The 23,981-nt window shown below is 41.5% G+C and overlaps 1 protein-coding gene and 2 pseudogenes across 4 annotated transcripts in view; 1 reads left to right on the forward strand and 2 right to left on the reverse strand.

Annotated features, from left to right (window-relative positions):
- SCAF4 (SR-related CTD associated factor 4) overlaps positions 1-23,981 on the reverse strand; it is a 69,769-nt gene that overhangs the window by 32,174 nt on the left and 13,614 nt on the right. For 3 of the 4 annotated variants that reach the window (XM_055125023.1, XM_055125024.1, XM_055125022.1), the window contains exons 2-7: positions 10,212-10,295; positions 9,548-9,592; positions 7,305-7,466; positions 5,619-5,754; positions 5,013-5,152; positions 4,259-4,435 (exon numbers count right to left, since the gene is read on the reverse strand). In XM_055125023.1, the coding sequence (XP_054980998.1) occupies positions 4,259-4,435; positions 5,013-5,152; positions 5,619-5,754; positions 7,305-7,466; positions 9,548-9,592; positions 10,212-10,295 (744 nt within the window). Of the gene's footprint in view, positions 1-3,094; positions 3,181-4,258; positions 4,436-5,012; positions 5,153-5,618; positions 5,755-7,304; positions 7,467-9,547; positions 9,593-10,211; positions 10,296-23,981 lie in introns of those variants that run through there. The other variant, XM_055125025.1, reaches the window with a different exon arrangement.
- On the forward strand, positions 10,693-11,902 carry LOC101539729 (60S ribosomal protein L5-like; annotated as a pseudogene).
- Positions 23,352-23,769, reverse strand: LOC101542894 (NADH dehydrogenase [ubiquinone] 1 beta subcomplex subunit 2, mitochondrial-like; annotated as a pseudogene).

Consider the following 23,981-nt stretch of genomic DNA (forward strand, 5'->3'; position numbering starts at 1 on the left):
CAGGTTCCGGCCCCACATGGTTCCATGAACTATGCTGGGAGCAGGGCGTGTGGCTCCAAAGCCAAGAAAGAACAACAGACTACACATTTTGGTAGACCACAAACTGACACTTGACTATCATAAAAAATCTGCAATATGGGGCTGGAGCGATAGCACAGTAGGTAGGGCATTTGCCTTGCACGCAGCCAACCTGGGTTCGATTCCCAGCATCCCATATGGTCCCCTAAGCACCGCCAGGAGTGATTCCTGAGTGCATGAACCAGGAGTAACCCCTGAGCACTGCTGGGTGACACCCAAAAGCAAAAAAAAAAAAAAAAAAAAAACAACAAAAAAAACCCTGCAACATATATTTTCTTTTTATAGTCAAGAAAAATAAAGGTTCGAGTGACCGAGAAAACTGGAATGGGGAAGAGGGGGAAAAAAAAAAACCTGAAACCAAGAACGTACTAAGTGAAAATTATGTATGACCCAACTGTCTGACTTCAAAGCATGTCTTAAACGTGCAACAGTCATACTTTTCTCTTGAGCGGAGACCACTCTGTTAATGGATTTCCAACCTCAAATCCCTCAAGTCGTTACTTTTCTTTTATTTTTCTCTCTAAAAATTATAGTTCTACTTTATTGGACAACACCTGTTTCCTTTTCAATTCTATGCTACATGACTATAAATTTCTACTATAACTTGTCATGTAGAGCAATCTACTATGGCCCCTGCACTTAACTTCTTTAAGCTCCATGGCAAGAGCAGACACAAGCTTAGAGGTAGGTCGACCGTCACTATCCCAATGGAGCACACTAGGAACTCAGCATTACCACGATGGTGCAGTAATAAAAGCAAAGCTTAGAACTGTGTTAATTATAACCCTCTAATCTAAAACTTTAAGGTTTATGTGTATTGCTTTGAAAATAGACACAAAAAAATTAAACTGAGACAGACTCAAAAAGTATTTGTTGCTGTATCTGTGATAACCAAAGGGGATAAAAACAAATGGTCCCAATCAAACTGTTAAACTTAAAATGGATTCTTCCAGTCAGAGGAAGACTACAGAATTCACTGTCTCAACTTGACAGAATTAACAAAATAACGGCAAATCCACTAAAGGTAAAATGCTAGAGGAATTAAATTTCAATTTACCAGATAAGGATGTCACGAACACTGCTAATTAGAATTTGCCCACAAACCCAAGCTACCGCCATAATAAACACACACAAAATAGGTCAAGACACTGTGGAGGACATGTCAAATTTAGAAGCTACCTAACAAGAAAATTAAGCATCTAATACCATGATCATGCATAAGATAAAAATTTTCTCAAAGGCATAATTAAACATGTCCAATTTAAAAAGACTTTCACTGAGATTCTGTACCAGTATGTCCAAACCTGTTTTTAAATTTCTGCTTAGGTCTATTTGGAAAGTATGACCCTTTGCCCACACCCCCTCACCTCCTGTACTTCCAGATGCCCCAGCAGTCACACCTACATTTCACAGCAGCAGCCTTGTAAACCCATGTCCACAGGCCCAGTGCTACAGACCCTGGGGTTCCTGGAGCATGTGCTACTGCATTCGGCACTGTAATATCTCTACATGCTACAGCACGAGCATCCCAACAGGAGCACACCCAACTAGATGGGGAAGTAACACACAAGTCAACTAAGCCCAATAAACAAACACAGGAAAAGAGCCTCCACAAGCAACAAAAAGCTTTGTAAACCCTCAGACAAGGACTTAAGTGACCCCATGGTAAGATATAAAAAATCTTCACCTTTTTTACTGAAGTATTTTTAATAATCCCATTAGCCATTTACTTTTAACAAGCAATACAAAAATATTTCTTGTGCCCATTAAGAGGGCAGGCTTGGGGATGGTTAGAAAAATGGGGACACTGGTGGTGGGACTGGTTTTGAAATACTGAGTACCATTAACAACTGTATTATGAACAACTTTGTAAACCAGTGTTCAAATGAAGTAAAAAAAAATTTTTTTTTTTAAGTATGCTATGATGGTTAAGTCTATGTGTCCATTTGGAGAGATTATGCCGCTCCCCCCAGCTGGTCCACAATATAAAAAAATGGTCAAAATTAATCTAGATATTGCTGAGAAGGTATTTGCAAAGAGTTTAACTTTTTGAATAATACCTGTGCCACAGCTAGACAGCACAATGGGCTGGAGTGCATGCTTTCACTCGAAGGAAGCCGGGGTTCAATCCCTGGCACAATCAGTAGTGAGCGTCAAGCTGGGGGCAGCCACGTGAACAAGCATGGGAAGTGAGGGAAGCAAGGGAGAAAGGGAGGGAAAGAGGGAGGCAGGCAAACTCATTTTGTAACGTAGGTAAATCACAATTGCCTGAAGGGTTAAGAAACAAGGACTTAAGTCCCCTCAAGATAACAGAAATTCTTGCCTCAATATCCTGCCTGCCAGCATCCCTACTTTTAATTTAACTAAACACTTTTAGTTTCCCAGCTCCTACAATTATATAAGCCAATTTCTTAAAAAAAATTAATCTCCCCCCTCCACACTTCAACGTATTATTGGTTCTGAACAGACACAAAAGAAGTTAAAAGTACTTAAACTGTTATGATGCAAAACCAAGTATGAGTGGAACAAAGCAGTAAAGACAGAAATAATAAATTATACTATAAAAAAAAAACAAGGGACAGAGAAAATGGATCATGATGACAATGATAGTTGGAAATGATCACTCTGGATAAGAAGTGAGTGAGAAAGTAGGCAAAGGGAAATACGTAATAACCTTTCAGCACCTGTATTGCAAACCATAATGTCCAAAGGTTGGGGGGAGAGGGGAGAGAATGAGCAAGACGGCACGGAAGGAAAACGGGGACACTGGTGAAGGGACGGGTGATGAGCACTGACTGAAGCCCAATCATGAACAACTGTGTATCTCACGGTGATTCAATAAATAAAAACAAAGCAAAAGAAAAAACCCAAGGGACAATTGTCGATTTCGAAAATATAAAGGCTAAACAACATCCTAAAATCAGATTCTAACAGGACTGAAGAGACAAACATAAATATACATGTGTAACAGCAAAAGGGGATGGAAAGATAGTACAGCAGGAAGAAGGGAACTTGCCATGCACGCAGCAGACCCAGGTTTGATCTCTGGCATCCCACATGGTCCCCCAAGCCCGGCCAGGAGTGATCCCTGAACAAAGAGTCAGGAGTAAGTCCTGAGCACTGCTGGTTGTGACCCCAAAACAAACAGACAGACAAAAGACAAGAGCGGAGTCATTTGGTTTAACAGTCTTAACAGGTTTCTCTGAGCTGTGCAGAACTATATCCTCAGTGATAATCCTTTAAACAAGTCTACAACCCAATAGAAGACAGTGAACCAACCCAAGTGCTCCTACTGTAAATATTTAAAAGGAAAAAGAACAGCAACAGAAGACAGATCAATAAAAAAGATCTATAGAAGTATGGCTAAAATATGATGTGTCTATGTGATGGAAAATTCCTAATAAGCAGATGCAAAAAAAAAAGTAGATCTAAACCTGTTTATGTTAACAATGGAACATGATTATTATGAAAACAAGCAAACTAAAAACAGTATGTTTGAACCATAATGCCCAAAAGGGAAGGGGGAGAGAGAGGGAGAAGGGAAGAGTAAGAGAGAGAGGAGGGGAGGGGACAGGTGGTGGGAGGGGAGGGAGAGAGGGAAAGAGATGGAGGAGGAGGGGAGGAAGGGAGGGAGGGAGAGGGAGAAAGAGAGAGCAAGCGAGCGCACGCATGCAAGTGCTTGAGCGCACCTGCCATAGAGACAGGCTGGGGTGGGGGAGGTGGTGGGAGGGAAACTGAGAACACTGGTGGTAGGATATGTGCACTGGTAGAAGGATGGGAACACTATATGACTAAAACCTGATCATGAACAGTTTGCAGCTGTATATCTCACAATGATTCAATTAAAAAAACCCCAACCTATTATGCATGTGTACACATAAAGAGCAAATGAAGTAAAGCAAATACCCACAAGAAATCAATTCTGAAAAGATATACACAGCCAATTGTTACAGTGTTCTCTTCTAATAATGTTCTCCAGTTTATTTTATACTGTTTTTTTCCTTTAACTTAAAATATTAAAGACAACTGAAAATATTAAGGACAACTTATTACTGTTTTGCTGTTGAAGGGCAAAAATTCCTCAATCCACATCACAATTCAGAGAAGCTAGAAGAGATAACTTCGACATGCCATCCTGAGTGATACAGACAGTAAGGTGGGTTATGTGAGAGAGGCGTACCTTGTCAAACGCAGTTTTTTGTTCAGGCTGGGGAAAAGCAGCTTTTTGCTCAGGTGGTTGTGTAGGAGCTGTCTTTAACTGAGCTGTCATGGCCTGAACCTGAGCCATCACAGCATTGTCAATGGCGGGAGACTGTGGTTTTGGGGGCTGCTGAAAAGTCTGAAGGATCTGTTGAAGCTTAAAGAACGGGAAAACTGATAAACCACCTAACAAAGTATAAACATAATACCCAAGGTTGACTTACCAAAACCCCCAAATTAAAAAAACTCCCAACCCCCCAATATATTATAAACCAGAAAATAGATTTGCTGTGAATACATCAGGAATACAACAGACCTTGCTTAAGGTGTTAAAAGCATGTTGGCCACAATGCTAAAAAATCATGACCAAAGACAAGAAAAAAAAAATACACTGAACTGTGTGTAAGATCATTTTATGTTTTCTAGGAAACTGTAGAAATTATCTCCAGTTTGAGTAATTTTGAAAGCAACTGGAAATGCTGTGTACAAGAATATGAGCAGCTCTGACACTCCCTTTAAAGAATGCTACACTTCTCAGTGTGAGGTTCCCTTGCTTTTCACCTTCTTCACAATTCTCCTATTATTCCTGTGTGCCACCAATTTCCTTCTGATGGAAGGCTTCTCTAGCTGAAAAAGCAGAATGATCTTCTCTGAATGCGGTCAATTAGGAAATAGTTGAAATTAAGAACTGACAGCAGCACCTACTGTAGACAAGTTGATTTCTTCATGTTTACCTGTTGCCCTTGCGTTGACTGAAACAGTTGAGCCACAGCAGCAAAGGCGTCAGAGCTCGGCAGCTGTGGTACAGCTGGTACAGAGTTCGCAGTGGCTTGTGGGGGTTCAGAAGAAATTTTAACTGGAGGTGGAGGTGAGCCTAAAAGAGAAAAGATTATGATCCTTCCTTCCACTGGACGGTGAGGGAAAGGGGAAGAGAGAAGGGCCTCCCAAATGCCCCAGTGGTGCCAAGAAGGCCCATGGACTCCATGTGGTGGTTCTTAGCCAACCGGTGATGGGAGGCTGATGCTTCAAGGAGGGCCTCAAGATGTACTGCCCCCGAGGTCCTGCAAGGCGGGGACTGCCTGGGTCAGCTGAGGATACTCAGGAGCCTCCAGGCCTGCACCCATTGATGGGGTGCCAGAGATCAAACCGGTTAGCCACATGCCACTTACCTTAACCCCTGTACTAACCGACTGTACCTTAACCCCTGTACTCTCTCTCTCTCTGTCTCCACCATTCCACTCTTTGGGAAAAATTCCATCAATGTAGCCAGATGCCAAATTTTCACGTGTAAAGATATTATACCATTTCCTAAGCTCACAGATAAATCTAACCATACATACCTTCATTATTCGTCACATTTTCTGCTACTGGGGCAGCATTACTGGTTCCTGCTGCCATGTCCAAAAGAGGCTGAATAATTTCAATTTTGAATACTCCATTTTTTTGCCACAGGTTCAGCACACGAACTATTTTACTCTGTTATAAAAGTATGAATATATATTAAATATTTACATGAATTATAGTTCTTAAAATTTGGGTCACACCCAGCAGTGCTCAGGACTAACTCCGGCCCTGGCTCTACACGCAGAGATCACTCCTGGTGGGCTTAGGGCACCAAATGGGGTATCGAGTGTCTGGCTGTGTGCATGGCAAATGCCCCACTGACTGTACTATCGCTCTAGGCCCAGTGTGACCTGAAACATTTTTTTAAAAGAGGGAGACAAATTTTAAAAAAGGAAAATAAATATGTAGCCAAAAGATATAATGATATACTCAAAACTTTATTATATTTTAAGCTAACAAAGAAACCTGATTACTAACAGTTTTATCTGGCCCAGAGAGATAATAAAGTGGGCAGGGCACTTGCCTTGCACGTGAGTGACTGGGGTTCAATCCCAGACACCCCCTCTTGTCCCCTATACCCTGCTAGAAGTGGTCCCTGAACACAGAAAAAGTCACATCTCAGAGAAGTGAAGCAAAAATTTCTTTAGGTGATTCTGGTTTGAATTTTTCTTTTTTGTTTGGGGCAGGGGGTGGTGGTGGTGGGGACACACACATACCTGGAGGGGCTCAGGGGCACCATACATGGTGCCTAGAACTAAATTCTGGTCAGTTGTGTACAAGGCAAGTGGCTAACCCAGTATAATCTCTCTCTAGCCTCTCTTCAAAATGATTTTAATGATTAAATTATCTAATAAAAAGTAGGCTGTACTGGCAAAGCATTTTATGCACCACTAAATATGAAGAAAATCCAAACATGTCGTTATTCAGGTGAAACTCATTTCTTAGTATTCTTTTTCTCTTGTTGATCTTCCTTACAATTGCAATCCCAAGAATATAAACAGAATCCATAACACTCAAATTTATATACTGTTTACTATAAATGTTCTCATTCTTTATTAGTCTGAGTAGGTTTACCAATGTTATTTCCATCATTTATTGGGACTGCCATCATGTCTTTTTGTAGTCAAGTGAAACCAGTTACATAATAGTATTTAAAACCATCAATTATCATCAGTCCTTTCATTCCATAGTAAGCAAAAAGATCATACCATGAAGTCTTTTTTGAAAAGACACGGTATGAGCTGGAGATAGTACAGTGGGTAGGGGCTTACCCTGCAGAGATGCCCTGGATTCAATCCCTGGCACTACGTATGGTTCCCTAAGTTCCTTCAGGAGTGATCCCTGAGCACAGAGCCAGGAGTAAGCCCTGAGCACAGCCAGCTGCGGTCCAAAGCCAAACAACAAATTAAAAATTCAAGCATGAAAGATGCTACTCTTTTGATATTTCAACAGCACAGCATTCATGAAGGACTTCCCAAGACACAAGATAAATAACATTATCACTACAGGAAAAAAAACTGGATTGTGTTTCAAATTTACAGATGACTCTCACTGTCTTTGGAGCAATAAAGCAGACTCTAAATATCTAATACACATTTAAATAGATTCAATAGTTAAGTAGATGTATCTTATATAAACAAAAAAATAAAGACAACATGTTTCAATTCTTAACTTAATGATACCTTATCTTCAGACGGACAAAGATATAAATATTGGAATGTGGCGGTTATGTTTTTAGAGAATCTTGGCCCAAAAACATCTTTATCAGTTCCAAATTGATGCCGAGACTGTCGTACAATTGAGTCAATAACATATAATCCCGGAACTTTGTATTCTGGTTTACACTACAAAAGACAAAGTTGTAAAGTCAATGCAAGAAAAAAAAAAACAAACCCACAAAGCCCTTTAATTTCACTTTCAAGTAATTATATCCAATAACTTTCTATGCCTAACCTAGCTCGGGACTGGCTAAACTGCAAATTTCACACAGGTTTATACCTAACTATCATCATCTTGATACTTGTGTAAGTATACCAAGTATTTTAGTTTTTTCTACCCACATGTAATTCCCAGCATTACTTTTCATACAACCCCTCTTACTGTTATTATCGTTACTGTATTTCATCTTGCTCAAAAGGTATATTTAAAATTTTTCTTTACCAACATATCAAAGAATAGTATGAGAGAAACAAAAGGTGGCATTTTTTGAATACCGAAATAACAAGATGAAAATAATAAATAAATGCTTGTAGTAGCACATGTACTAAAATTGCAACAAAATAAGAGGTAAGAGGAATTCTCTACATACATCTGTGGTTTGTAATCTTTGAAGATAATTTAGCAATAAAAGAAATATATTCTTGGGATGGAGCGATAGTACAGCGGGTAGGGCGTTTGCCCTACACACGGCTGACCCGGGTTCTATTTGCAGCATCCCATATGGCCCCCCAAGCACTGCCAGGAATAATTCCTGAGTGCATGAGTCAGGAGTGACCCCTGAGCATCACTGGTGTGACCCCCTCAAAAAAACAAACAAACACAAAAAACCCACCAATTTTTAATTTTTTGATGGGGGGCACACTCAGCTTTCTCAGGTGTTACTCCTGGCTCTGTGCTCAGGAATTACTCCCGGTAGGATTCAGGGGACTATATGAGACAATAGGATTGAATCCAAGTTGGCTGTGTGCAAGCCAAGTGCCCTACCACCTGTATCATCTCTCCATCCCCAAAAAATATATTCTTAAGAAAACAAAATGCCTCACAGCGTGTAGGGCGTTTGCCTTACATGCGGCTAGGTTCAAATCCCAACATCCCATATGGTCCCCTGAGCACCGCCAGGGGTAATTCCTGAGTGCAAAGCCAGGAGAAACCCCTGTACATCGCCAGGTGTGACCCAAAAAGAGAAGAAAAAAAAAAAAAAAGAAAAGAAAACAAAATGCCTCTACCTTTCCATAAGGCTATGCAATAAGTGTAATTAATGAAACGTGAAATAAAAAAACAGGTTGAGTAAATCGTTAAAAGTGATGTGATGACATAAATGTTTAAATAAATGTTTATGATAAATTCAGAAGTGAAAGAAAATTATACATCTTAATTCTTTATTATTTTACATGTGAAAAAAGAAAATTTAGGTATTTGGATGGGGGATGCAGGTAATTTTATCCCCCCCATTTATGTGTGCTTTGATATGCAACTATAGAAATCTCATCATCAGGTCAGAGGCAGGGAAGGCTGACCTGGGTTTGACACCTGGTTCGACCTGACACCCCGCCATGGTTCCCTGAACCTGCTAGAAGCATGATCGCAGAGCACAGAGCCAGGAATACTCTGTGAGCACTGCCTGGTGTAGCCCTAAACCAAAGCAAGTAAGAAAAACCAGTATGCCATGGTCCCCCTCTCCCTCTCTTTTAGAAGTTCAGCTGGAAATCCCCTCTCTTCAGCACTATTAACGATCATGCAACAAAGACATTTTCACATATATATGCTCCTCATAGCATTATTTTGGAATGGAAATACAAAATCAAAATGTTTACAGTTGCAAGTACTCAGGAACAAATGTGCAAACCCGGGTTATAAAATAGCACACAATGGTGAAACTGAAAAATGATTTAATGGTGGCAGAGAAAGATGGAAAAACTTTGCAAAGTGATTTCATTTGGAATCCTCTAAGATGAATTAATTGTCACACAGTAGACAGGGCAAAGGACATTCTCAGGCGACGATGAGCTTTGCCTCCTAGACAAAAAACTGCTGTTTACAGTGCCTACACCTCCTACAAATGCTCAACCCACAGCTTCATCCATGAGTAAAAAGAACCTCTACTGACAACTATTTTGCACAGTGGCATTAGAAGCAAGCACCCAAGTTACAACTTACAAAGTAAATCATATATGCAGATCCCAAATATATAACAATGGACAGTTACCTTTTTGATGAACTTTTCTACTATTTGAACTACATGCTTATAAAGCTGAAAAGAAAATAAAATTAGAATTAAATTCATGTAATTCTACTTTCAATAATGCAATAAATTTAAATCCTTGCAATGCCCACAATTTGAATAACTCTTTTTTAAAAATCTGAATAATTCTTAAGATGGTATTGAATGAGAAATAATCCACAACCAGCAACTAAAAAAAAAAAATCTTAACCAGAACTAATAAACTAGAAAGGTATAAAAATTGGAGTCAGAGCAAATAGAGTAGGGCACTTGCCCTGTGGCAGCTGCCTGGTGTCACATATGGTCCCCCAAGTCCGCCAGGAGAGATTCCTGAGCAGAGCCAGGAGTAAGCCCTGAGCACAGCCGGGTGTGGCCCGAAACCAAAATAGAAAAAAAGAGAACTACAAAAATAGTATCTCATGCATCAATTACATAAATATACGTAAGCAGAAATATATAAAGAAAAATACTAACAAAGAGAAAAACAGGTTTTGAAATGCTACAGCGAAAACATATTGTGCCAATCTATATACCTTTAACAAAAGCTAGTTAGTGCCCTATAATTCAGGTTTGCCCTAACTTACAAAGTTAATTCCCATACTTGTAATTACATTCTCAAAGTTTCAACATTTTTCAAATTTAGTTTTACCTTAATAGCCTTAATAGCAGCTTTTGTGATGAGTATCATCTTGGCTCGAGAGATGGGAGGTTTCATATCCATAAGTGAAAAGAGCTTAAAAAATAAAATTAAAGGAAAAATTAGAGTTTAATTTTAATAGAGCAATCTATTAAATAAAATAACAGCTTTTGGGTCGGAGAGAGTACACCAGGTAGGGCACTCATCTTGAAAGAGGGCACTTGATTTCAATCCGCAACACCCCATAAGTCCTCTCTGCACAAAGCTCCAAGCACCTCTGGGTTCAGCCCCAAGCCCCCACGAAATCTCCAGAACCACATTTGGTCCCCAAGCACCACCAGAGGTCACTCCAGAGCACAAAGCCAGGAATAGCTAGGGGGAGGGGGTTGAGGAGAGAGAACTGGAAAAGATCACATTAAAAAACAGCAAAAAAGAGGTGTGTGTCAAGCTGTGGACGCGGTCTCCGTTCAGCAGGAAGGAGTTTGCTAAGGCTGTCAAGAGTAAGGCGTACTTCAAGAGACACCAAAGTGAAATTTAGAAGACGGCGAGAGGGCAAAACTGATTACTATGCTCGGAAATGTTTGGTAATCCAGGATAAAAATAAATACAACACACCAAAATACAGGATGTTAGTCTGTGTAACCAAGAAAGACATCATTGATCCGATTGTTTATGCCCATATAGAAGGAGATATGGCAGTTTGGACAGCATATGCTTGTGAACTTCCAAAGTATGGTGTGAAGGTTGACAAATTATGCTGCAGCTTATTGTACTGGCCTGCTGCTCTTCAGGCTTCTCAGTAGAACTGGCATGGACAAGATTTATAAAGGCCAACTGGAGGTCACTGGACATGAATGATGGACAACCTGGTGCCTTCACCTGCTCTGTAGATGCAGGTCTTGCCAGTACTACTATTGGAAACAAAGTTTTTGTGGCCCTTGAAAAGGAGCTGTAGATTGAGACTTGCCTATTCCTCACAGTGCCGAAAGATTCCCTGCTTATGACTGGGAAAGTAAGGAATTTAAAGCTGCAGTACATTGGAAACACATTATGGGGCAGAATGTTGCAGACTATATGCACTGCCTAATGGGAGAGGATGAAGAAGCTACAAGACAGGGGCTGGAGCAATAGCACAGCGGGTAGGGCGTTTGCCTTGCACGCGGCCGACCCGGGTTCGAATCCCAGCATCCCATATGGTCCCCTGAGCACCGCCAGGGGTGATTCCTGAGTGCATGAGCCAGGAGTGACCCCTGTGCATCGCCAGGTGTGACCCAAAAAGCAAAAAAAAAAAAAAAAAGAAGCTACAAGACAATCTTCTTAATACATAAAGAATAGCGTAATTCCAGACATGATGGGAAGTTCATGTGGCTTTAAGGGGCAATCCTGTCTATGAGAAAAAAAGCCTGCAACAGCATTTAAAAAAGAAGAGTTGGAACCATCCCAAAACGTCTCTTGCAGGGCCAGAAGCAGTGGTATAGCATGTTTGCCTTGCACGTGCCAGACCCTGGTTCAATCCCACAAGAGTGATACCTGAGTGCAGAACAAGGACTCAGCCCAGGGCACTGGAGGGTGTGGCACCAAAACAAACAACAAACCAACCAAACAGTAAAATGTCTCTTGCCCAGAAATAAGATTTGATAGTCCAGAAGCAAGCAAGTCTCCTCAGAGCTCAGGAGTGGGCATGTGAGAGCTTAAAAAATTAAAAAATAATAAAGAAATCAAACCATGATTTTTTTTTTTGGGGATCACACCCAGTGATGTTTAGGGATTACTCCTGACTTTGCATTCAGGAATTACTTCTGACAGTCCTTGAAGGACCATATGGAATGTAGAGGATCATATCCAGGTAGGCAGTATACAAGGCAAATGCCCTATCTGCTATACTGCTCTGGTCCCATGATTGATTGATTGATTATTTATTTATGGGTCACACCTGGTGATGCACAGGGGTCACTCCTGACTCATGCACTCAGGAATTACCCCTGGAGGTGCTCAGGGGACCATATGGGATGTTGGGATTCGAACCTGGGTCGGCTGCGTGCAAGGCAAACGCCCTACCTGCTGTGTTATCTATCACTCCAGCCCCTGGCCCCATGATTTTTAAAAGACATTAACAAACCTATTGACCAAGCCAAGGAAAAAAAACCCCACAAAAACAAATCAAAACAAAAAAAAACCCAAAATACAGCAAAAGGAGGGACTAGAGCTGGCTGGGCACTTGCCTTGCATGGCCAACCTGTGCTCACCCCAGTATCCCATATGGTCCCCCCCCAGCCCCCTCCAATCCTGCCAGGAGTAACCACCCGTACTCCTGGGTGTGGCCCCAAAACAAAACAAAACAAAAAGCGAACAACAATACTCCAGCAAAAGGGCAAGAGAGACAGTACAAAGGTTAAGGCACTGCCTTGCAAGCAGCAGACAGGAATTCAATCCCTGGCACATCATATGGTCCCTCAGCACACCAGGAGTGATTCCTGAACTTACAGCCAGGAGTAAGCCCTGAGCACTGCTACGTATGGCACCTCTTCAAAAACAAAGAGGAGACCGCTGAAGTGGTATATCCCTGCCCAGCACGCTTGGGATCCCTGACTGATCCCAGACAGGTATGTGCCACCAAGCACACCCCCTGCCCTCACACCCCCAACCACCACCACCACCACCACCAAATCAGGGCAGGATCTGTTATCAGACCTATAGGGGCCAAGATAAAGAGGCTGAACAAGGAAGTGGCCCTAGATGCCTATTAACAAAAAGAGGGAAGGTAAAAAACATTAGGAAATACCCAATTTACAGTAAAAAATTCACAAAGCTTCACTAAAGAGCCCAAAAGTAATTCAGGGAGCCACTTACACAGGTGCTAGGGACCAGGGACATGAGGAGCTGGGGATAAACCTGCGACATGCAAGCCCTGACCACTCAAAAATGACCCGAATGAAAACAAAACCACTCAATACTTAATGTAATATTTATTTTGCTTTGCTTTTTTGGATCACACCTGGTGATGCACAGGGGTTACTCCTAGCACTTAATGTAATATTAATCCAAATGAGAGATTTTGGAAATCTTAAATGTAAAGTTCTTTTGGAAAAACACACTTATTAAATCAGGCAAAATATTTAAAATGCTTTTATAAAGCTGAAGTTTACAACTTCTTGATTTTGCCAAGAATCAATGATTAGGGGCTGGAGTGATAGCACAGCGGGTAGGGCGTTTGCCTTGCACGCGGCCGACCCGGGTTCGGTCCCCCAGCACCGCCAGGAGTAATTCCTGAGTGCAAAGCCAGGAGTAACCCCTGAGCATCGATGGGTGTGACCCAAAAAGAAAAAAAAAAAATCAATGATTAGCAAATAGCACTGTAAATCCAATCAGGTGTGCTCATAAGCCCTGATAACAAATATGCTTCCTTCCTATCAAAGCTTAAAAATCAACCAAATTAGAATAAAAGCCCACAAAGAGTTATAAAGATAAAATTCTGATATTTCTTCATTTCGGCAGGATGGGGCTGGAGAGATAAGAGAGGGTGAGGCCTTTACCTTGGACCCATGCACTGTCAGAAATGATCCAGAGTGCAGAACCAGGAGTAACCCCTGAGCATTGCCAGGGTGACCCAAAAACCAAGAGATAAATTCAGCAAGAGCTGGAATAATGACATTTTGTTGTTTTGTCTTAATACCGAAGGAAAAAACCCAACACACTGAAAATACCTGACTGAGACCAGTATTTCCTTTGTGGTCTCCTTCCACATCCCAAGATCTGCAAGTAACATTCACTGATGTGCCAAAATTGTCTCAGCCTGAGTGAGCTGAGCTGAGCAGAGTGTGTGCAGAACAATATAAAGATATTCAGCGATATGCCTCAGCCTTGAGCTTCCCAGAAAAGCTCTGGCCATCCTGAACTATAATACGCAAGGCAAAAAAGGAATGAAGGAATACTACTTTAAATATTCAATTATTTGAATATCTTGAGATCTTTAGTGTGTGTGACTTTCAATATGTTGTGCAGAAGCTGCCACAGGACTTTGTTTTCATCAACTGTTCTATGTTGAAAGATTCAGACCTTAAAGATTCAGATCCCCAGAGCCTATGCAGGATGTTAAAAGAAGGACTTACTTGATGGACTGTTTTGTTTTTGTCTTGTCTTGCTTTATCAAAGGCACAACTCATTTGAATATTTATGTAAGTTTTCTGAACACTATCAACTTTATATGAAGCATATTCTCTTTTTTCTAGACAATTAAGAAGCTAACGTCTCAGGGAAAACAGGCAGAGAACGTCTACAGGTTTTCAAAATCACTGATACAATGTGACATAGATAACAAAAATTAAATAATGTATGGAATGCCCGATAATCAATGTTAAAAACCATGTATCTTTTAAGCAGAGCAATGTATACTTTTCCATTAATAATCCATTAATAATTTTTCTGATATAGAAAAATGGGAGAAACAAATACAGGAACTGACTTTTTTGTATTTTATTTTGGGGTCATACCCAGTGGTGCTCAGGAGTAACATCTGGGGGTGGCTTGTGGCACCCTATGTGGTGCTGGCATTTCCAATCAGAACCTCTGCAGCCATAGCTGCCTGCGAGCAAATGCCTTACCTCCCGAACTATCCAAGTGCAGAAATTTACTTTTTAAAAAGATTCTCTGAAAAAAGGAGAAAAGATTCTCCTGTTATTTTATTTACTAACGTGATTAAAAATTTATGAAAATAAATGCTCACTAATTGAAATAATTTAAAATACTTTAACCTAAATATAAATGCCAAAAAGTATCAACAGTGGGGTGTCAGAGAGTAAGGGGCTTGCCATGCACTTGGCCAAACCTCTTCTGACCGTATGACATGGCATACGGTCCCCTGAGCACTGCCAGGAGTGATTGCTGAGCACAGAACAAGGAGTAAAGTCTGATCAACCACTGCTGGTTATGGCTTACCCCTCCCCCAAATCAACACCGAATGAAACATGTAACATATATTTAGCAAGTGCAACTTTTTAACTAGTTAGTATTTATAAAATTTATCCAGTTCTATTTCTCTTCAAGGGGAAAGTTTTTTGTTTGGAGGAGTAACCCCTGGCCCCTTTTTGGTCCTTATCTTTGTCATAAATCCTAACAATGAGCAACTGGGCCAGAGGGGTAGTTCATGGGTTAAGGCACTTGCCATGCAGTCAGCCCCAGTTTAACCACCAGCACTGCATGTGGGCCCCCCCCCCCCCAAAACTCAGCACCAACAAACTACTTGTCTCTGTAAATTCAGATCACTGTATCACTGTCACCCCATTGCTCATTGATTTGCTCGCGCAGAGCAGGCACCAGTAACATCTCCACTGTGAGACTTCTTGTTACTGTTTTTGGCTTATTGAATATGCCACGGGTTGTTTGCCAGGCTCTGCCGTGCGGGCAGGATACTCTTGGCAGCTTGCCGGGCTCTCCCAGAGGGACAGAGGAATTGAAACCGGGTTGGCTGTGTGCAAGGCAAATGCCCTACCCGCTGTGCTATCACTCCAGTTTTATTATTATTTTTTGCTTCCTTGGTCACACCTAGTGAGGCTCACAAGGTTATGCCTGGCTCAGCACTCAGGAATTACTCCTGATGGTGCTTGGGGGACCACATAGGCTGCTGGGGATCGAACACAGTATGGCTGTGTGCAAGGCAAATAAATGCCCTATCAGCAGTACTATCCCCAAAGATTCACATTTTAAGCAAACTATGAATGAGCTAGATATTCATTTGCTATTTCAAGCAGTACTTATTTCATCAATAAATTTCCATATTAAAAACAAATCAGGGATCAAAGAGGTAGCTCCATACATTGAAGTGCATGTTTCGAGTCAGGAAGGCCCAAGTTAGATTCCTGTGCTGTATAGTCCTTCGAGCACCACTGAGAGCAATCTTTGAGCAGAGATCTGAGGGTGGCTGCCCCCACAAAACAAACCATCAAATGAGCATGCAAGGTGGACCAGCAAACATCTCAGAAAGTTATCATGTTCTACATTTAAGCTCTATTTCTTAGAAATGTAGAGTAAATCATATAGCAATATTACCATCAGGCCAGCAAAATAACCTTCAAATGCTATATAATCAAAGACTGGAGATAAAGTACAAAGAGGGTAAGGGTGCTTGCCATGCACACAGCCAACCTTGATTTGATCCCTGACATGACATATGAAGCCCCACCGGGAGTGATTCCTGGGCACAGAATCAGGACTAACACTACTCCACTCCACCCCCCCCCCCAACAAAACTAAACACCAAAATAGACAGTAGAAGGCCAACATTTGCCAGTGAGTGGCAAGGCAGAAGTGGGTATAGCCCCTGAGTACTGACAGATAAGCAGCAAGGCCTCTCTCCCCCTGACAAAAAAAAAAAACAGCCTGGGAAGAAAGAACGCAACCAACATCTGGATGTCATCTGTATATATAGGGTAAATTGAATTTGGTGGTGTAAAACTTAATCATAATAACATCTAACACGAATTGTCCCCCCTGCTTTTAAGATGATACTCAAAATCTGCTCTACATCAAGTCTAGGAAATGACCATAACTAAGAAGTGATAATTTTTAACCTCACAAGCCCTGAGTAGTACTAATATACTCACACCCTTTAAACAATGCTGCTTATGATCATTAACAAAATAATCAAGTAAGCGCCTGTGCTTGTTTGAATATGATATCGTTAGGGGTAATGAATGACGCATGACTACTGAATCGCCAAGAACTCTGGAAGAGACTAAAATATGGATACACTGAAGAGTTTCATGACAGAACCTGAGAGGACAGAGAATGAAATCATCAGAGGGTTGAGAAAGAACCTGAAATAGAAGGAAGTCCAAGAGCAAACACCAAGTAGAGTATGATCCAAATTCCAATATAGTACAGAGCCTAGCTTCTGAAAACTGAATCATGGGGGCAGGAGAGAGAATACAGGTGCTTGCCATGCACACAGTTGATGGAGGTTTGATCTCCCACATCCCAGATGGGCCACGAAGAGTAAGTCCTGAGTGCAGAGACAGGAGTGACTCCTTTGAATTGCCAAATGCGGCCCCCAAACAAACCAAACGAAACTAGAGAGATAGCATAGCAGGTAAAGTGTTTGCCTTACATGCAGCCATCCCAGGTTTGACCATGGGCATCACATGGTTCCCCAATCATAACCAAGAGTAATTCGAGCAAGCAGAGCCAGGAGGAACGCCTTAGCATAGCTGGATGTGGCTCCAAAACCAAAAAACAAAACTAAACAAAACAAAAAACCCCCACACCACCAAAACCACACACACACACACACACACACACACACACACACACACACACACACACACACACACACACACACACACACACACGAATCATGACCCTGGACAGGATCACAAAATTAAATGTGAGGGTTGCAAAAGCTTTGTAAACAATGTAAGATTTTCTAACAGACCAAAAATTCACAACCATATAATGAATCCAAGGTTTTTGTGGCAGAACATCTTGGATACTTTGGTAATGGTAAAGATGCAGTAACTACACATCAAAACATTGACACTATTGTAATCATGTTAGCTAAACTATAGTATTTTTAAAAAGCCTGTCCTAGCTGATCAATAAGTAATGATGTCAGAAAAAAAAATTAAAGTCCTGGTATATAAAAAGGGGTTGTACAAATGAACACCTTTTCATGTTTTGCAACTGAGGGACCACCAGGATTCAATCTCCAGGCACTTCCAGGTGTGGCACAAAATAAAAAACAAAAAGGGGTAAACCGAATCTGTGCTTTACTATTTCCTAGTATACCTAACAATAAAGTACATAATGTTTTAATACATTAGCACAGAGGAATAGCACACACCTATATTGAAGGTAAGAATTATGCAGCTAATACATGTGTGTATATATACAGAAACAAAACAGAACAGTGAAATATAACTGTTACGAGGGCTTAGACTCAGGAACTTTTCTTACTTTCCAGAGACATAAGGTCTATTTTTTTCCCTCTTCTGAGCAAGGCCAAAGACTAAGTGGTGAAGCCTGGAGAAACTGCGGTGTTAGGGTGCTTGCCTAGAATGTATCCCACCCGGGTTTGATTACTGGCATCACATGGGACCCCGCCCCCATTCAGTACTGCCAAGTGTCCCAGGTATCTCTGGCACCACAGAATCCAAGCAGTATTACAACAATGGGCCCTTGCACTGAATCACCGGCTTGAATGAGAATCACTGCTGGCACTCCAAACCTCCTATGCACCACTCGGGAGGCAAAAAAAAGTGAATAAAACAAACGTAAATAAACGTAAATAAAACAAAGCTGAAATGTAGCTGAGTGGAAGGAGCACTTGTCTTGCCCCCACACCAAATAACAGGGGGTTGGTGTGGCAGCGCCCACACCTGGCTGGTGTTCAGGGCTTACATCCACAGCCTCAGTATTTCTGACCAACAGCCGGTCTAAGTCAACAAACTCCCAAGGAAAAAACACCTATCAGCTTTTGGAGACCTGAATAATACAAGTACAGCTCTACTAAAGAAACTAAACAAAAACCAGACATTGTGATTTTCTGGAGCCAGAAAGTCCTCGTTTTGGGTCTATGTACAGCAATGTAGGTAACTCTGGGAAGTTACCTCTATGAACAGCAGTGTTCACATGTAATATACTTACTTCATAGCTATCAATGAGAATTTTTTTTATATATAACTGGTATATACTGGGCTGGAGCAAAAGCACAGCGGCAAGGCATTTGTCTTTCACGAGGCGGACTCGTGTTCGATTCTTTCGCCCCTCTCGGAGAGTCCGGGCAAGCTACCTGTGGAGTATCCGATATGCCAAAAAAAGTAACAAGAAGTCTCACAATGAGAGACGTTACTGGTGCCCGCTTGAAAAAAATCGATGAGCAACGGGATGACAGTGACAAAACTGGTTCAGAGATAATATTCCAGATAACCAGTAAATCAAGAGTGTAAGCAACCAGTAAATCAAAAGAGTGTAAATCAAAAGAGTGTAAGCAACAAGTGTAAGTTTGACTTTTTTGCTCATCACTAAACAAGCTATGAGAAAAATCAATATAAACACACTCCAACAGCGAATAAAGTAGTATTAAATGACTTTCACAATTATATAATACTTTGGAGTTGCATTGATAGTATAACGGGTAGGGCGTCTGCCTTGTACGTGGCAGACCTGGATGGATCCCTGGCACCCAAGATGGTCTCCCAGGCACCATCAGAAGTAATTGCTGAGTGTAGCACCAGGAATAACCCCTGATTTGTTGGGTGTGACCCAAACACAAAAACAAAAAGACCATTATATAGCACTTTGATAAATAACCCACATAGCTCTGGGGCCAAGGGGATATTCAGTGGGTAAGGAGCTTTGACTTGCATGAAGCAAACCCATATTCTATCCCATATGGGGACCACCCCGTATGGTCCAATGAACAACACCCCTAGGTGTGGCACAAAAATAAAACAATAAAAATGGAGTTAAAAAAATAGTGCCCTTCAAGGGGGAAAAAGAAAAGTTATGTAACAAACAGCAGGACTTAATATCTCTATATGCTTAGTAATGGAGAATTATCAAATGCCTCATTGGCAATAGGACTGTCTTTTTCTTTTTGGGGGGAAACCCCAGCAACGGTAGTGAGTTGTGTGTTGAAACATGGAATGTAATCGAGATAAGCGCAAATGAAGTGAAACTTATCACGTATAAGGGTGGGGACTAGGGAGGTGGGAGGGGGCGGCAGATAGACTGGGGGGGTTGGGGATGGAAGATGGGCACTGGTGAAGGGAGGGGTGTTTGAATATTGTATAACTGACTTAATCCTGAGAACTTTGTAACCCTCCACTTGGTGATTCAATAAAAAAAAAAAAATAGTGCCCTTATAGTCATGTTGACTTATAGTCATATTGGTTCCTGAGAGTCCTTTAATATAGCCTGGAAATCATTTTCTACTATTTGATGTAGGAGCTATTCTAATTAGCCTGTAATTTTTTAAAATATCAATTTTATGTCTTCTTCCAACTCAGTGATATTTTAAAATTATCAAGAAGATGATTTAACTGGATGATTTTATGTTGTATTCCATGGACAGTGCCAGCCTTGATAGTCTATATATTTTTCTAATTGGCTCAGAATAAAGTCATAACAGAAGATTTTTCTGAAATGTTTGATTTATAGTGTCATTAGATAAAAAAGATAAAACACAATGAAAAAAATTACTTTTGGTTTATTATAAAATGCTAGCAAATCTGACTCTTAGTGACTAGAACTTCATAAAATAAATAAATAAAAACCACAAGGGGGGGGGCAGTAAATAGTACCACAGTTAGGGAATCTGTCTGACCCAGATTCAACTCCCTGCAGTGTATGATTCCCTGTGCACTACCAGCTGCAGCCCTGGGCCCCGAAAGTCCTGAGCCCCCACACTGGGGGCGAGGGGGGAACGGAGCCCCCACAACGGACCCAGAACAAAGCTGCCCTCAAAACTGGCAGAGATGAGTTACGAGCACTGAGTCAGCGGTTTTCCTTTTATTTTGATATGGGGCTTTATAGGCAATGAAAAAAATTAGAAGGCCACATGTCACTCTAATTTTATTAACCTTATAACCCTCAAGCAGTATTTCTTTTAGGCTTTCTTTCAACGTGATACTTATCCCCTATATCTTTCTTTCTTTCTTTCTTTCTTTTTTTTTTTGCCACATCCAGCTATGCTCAGCTATACTCCCGGCTCTGCACTCAGGAATCACTCCTTCGGTGCTCAGGGGAACATATTGAACGCCAGGGTTTTATCCCAGGTTGGCCACTTGCAAGGCAAATGCCCTATAGGTTGTATCATCTCTCCAGTCCCTTACCCCCACACTTTTAAAAGATGTTTTCTTTTATTGGTTTTGGGGCAACACTGTTGGACTCAAGGGACCGTATGGGGTGCCAGGAGTGGAACCTGGATTGGCTGCTTGCAAAGTAATGCCCACCCGCTATACAGTATCTCGCTGGCCAAAAATATGTTTTTCCCTTTATTTATGTATGATTTGTAAGGACTATATTCTTTGTGTGTGTGTGTGTGTGTGTGTGTGTGTGTGTGTGTGTCACACCTGGCGATGCTCAGGGATCACTCCTGGCTCTGCACCCAGGAATTACTCCTGGTGGTGCTTGGGGGACCATATGGGATGCCAGGGATCGAACCCAGGTCGGCCATATGCAAGGCAAATGCGCTACCCGCTGTACAATCAATCACTCAGGCCCATGTTTCTCTAACTTCGATCATAAATATACAAACTCCACATTGTCAGACACTGTCACTTGAATAAGCCTTGTCTCTTAGGTTAGCAGTTATAGTATATTTAAATCAATATCATGTAAACATTTAATAGAACTTTTCAAAATTATGCAATTTTTTAACTCTTTAAACAAAAATCTTCTAAATCCATATAACTAGAGTCACTTAATGGGATATAAAGAGTACAGCAGATAAGGCATTGCCTTGCATGTGGCTGATCCAGTTAGACTCCAGGCACCAAATATGGTCCTAAAGCCAGGAGTGATCCTACCTTTAAAGAAATCTCCTGTTAAAGAGGAAACAGAAAACACCTGCCGAATTAAACCTGGGGCTAGTACTAAGCAGAGTTAAGAAGATCCGAGGGGCCTAGAGCTATAGCATAGCTTGTAGGACACTTGTCATACATGCGGCCAACCCGGTTGGTTTCCAAGCATCCCATATGGTCACCAGAGCACCACCAGGAATGATTCTTGAGTGCAGAGCCAGGAGTAATCCCTCTTTGGGTGTGACCCCAAAAAGCCAATCAATCAATCAATAAAAGGAAGACCTGAGCACTCCCAGGCCCCCCTCCCCCACCTCCTTATAACTGAAAACCTGTGAATATAAATCATGCCAATATCTGTACACTGAAAACACTTAACTACTATATATCCCCTGTAAATTCAATTACTTTGCACTGCATTAAATCCTTTGAAATGAAATATTTAACCAATTTTCTACTTGCTTAGAGGAAGGTATGGTAATTGACAAACCTGGTATTAATATGAAAAAATAAATAGGGAAGTGGGGGAAGACATTCCACATAATTAGAAGCAGGCACCTGTGGAAGATTACAGAGATTTATCTTTCTTGGGGAAAGGGGTACAGTGCACAGTCTCAGGGTTACTCCTGGCAGGTTTGGGAAACTTAATGAGATGTCATGTGCGAGGCCATACTAACTCTCCAACCCTCAGAAATCTACCTTAAAAAAAAAAATAACTTTCCTTAAAGAGCAAATAAACAGAAGACACCCCCTGAATTACACCTGGGGCTAGTACTAAGCACCTGGGAAACACTGACTTAGAGAAATGTTTCAGAAAATGTACATACTTCAAAGCAAATATACACTGTTAATATTAAATACAAAATAACTGTTGTGCAACTCTAATTTACATGTGCATTAAAAATTTTAAGAGAACATAGTGTAATACAGCCAACAGTAAACTATCTGCATAATCTCCTGGTATTATCAAACCCTAATTCTGTTGACATCTGTTTCAAAGCAGAACTAATTTTGTAAGTAATTTCTGACTTAAGATATGCCCTATATATTCATTTACAATTTCCTACTCCTACCTTCTCATACAACTTTTTACTTTTGAACCAACACTTACCACCCTTGTCAAAGCTTTTAACCTAAGCATGTGCAGTTTATTGCAGTAAGAATCTTACCTTTATTTTGGTTCAGCAAACTACAATCAATCAATTCACATCCTTTCCACTTAAGAAACAGACCAGGAATTGGTTTTAGAATTGTCAAATATTTTATCCGTAAATTAAGTGTTTCCTTTTAGACTTCAATAGAAGTCCAAACATAAATTGGTTCTATCAGGGAATAGAGAGACTGTACAGCAGTTAGGGTGCTTGCCTTGCACAAGGCTGACCCAGGTTCTAGACCAGGCACCCCATATGCTCCCTGGAGCCTGCCAGGAGTAAGCTCTGAGCACTGTTGGGTGTGTCCCCCCCCCCCAAAAGGTACCATCATGTACAAATACGTGATTTAGAGCCATATACAAAGCATGTGTGAAGCCTGGGTCCTGTGAGGTCCTTCAGATGGCACACAGGGAGTAGTCTAAGCACAGCTGGGTGTGGCCCCAAATTGGTCGCACCCTCTCCGTATGTGTTTAATAAAAACTTCCATATTTTTTTTTTCGTTCTTGACCACTTTAATTTATAATCTGAATGTACAACACGGAGGCCATGACGTCGCACCATGGCGTGGCCCCCCCACGCCCAGCGGGCGGTGTCCCTCAGTCCTCATCGTCAGGAAGAATGCCCAGCTCCTCGTCCGTCCACTGGGAAGGGTCTGGGTAGGGGAAGTGACCCAGCACTGCGTCGTAGTCGTGCCAGAGGCACCAGAGGATCCAGAATCACATGAGGCCGCTGAAGAACTCGGCCTGGACCACCTGCGAGCGCATCAGCTCCGGGAACTGGCAGTAGCGGGGATCGATGTGCACCCCGCCGCCGACCCGGCGGACTCCCCGCCTCCTGCGCACGGACGCCCCTGAAGAGGCGGCGTCCGAGGCGAACGAAGGGCGCTACTCGCGTCAGCGCCGACATGCCAGCCCGCGTCCACCCAGCCGTGCCCGCCGCGCCTCCGCCAAAACTTCCATATTTTTATATTTTATTCTTAAATTAGAATGACTGGATTCATGCTCAAGCATAGGATTAAAGTGGAAAACATTAGTATTCTGAAATTTCCCATCAATTAAGAATTCCAATTTTGAGTACGAATTAGTGAGAAATAGGAAAATCTGAAAAGTGTTATCTTC

This window comes from Sorex araneus, chromosome 2 (genome assembly GCF_027595985.1).
Source record: "Sorex araneus isolate mSorAra2 chromosome 2, mSorAra2.pri, whole genome shotgun sequence".
In the NCBI taxonomy this organism is placed as follows: Eukaryota; Metazoa; Chordata; class Mammalia; order Eulipotyphla; family Soricidae; genus Sorex; species Sorex araneus.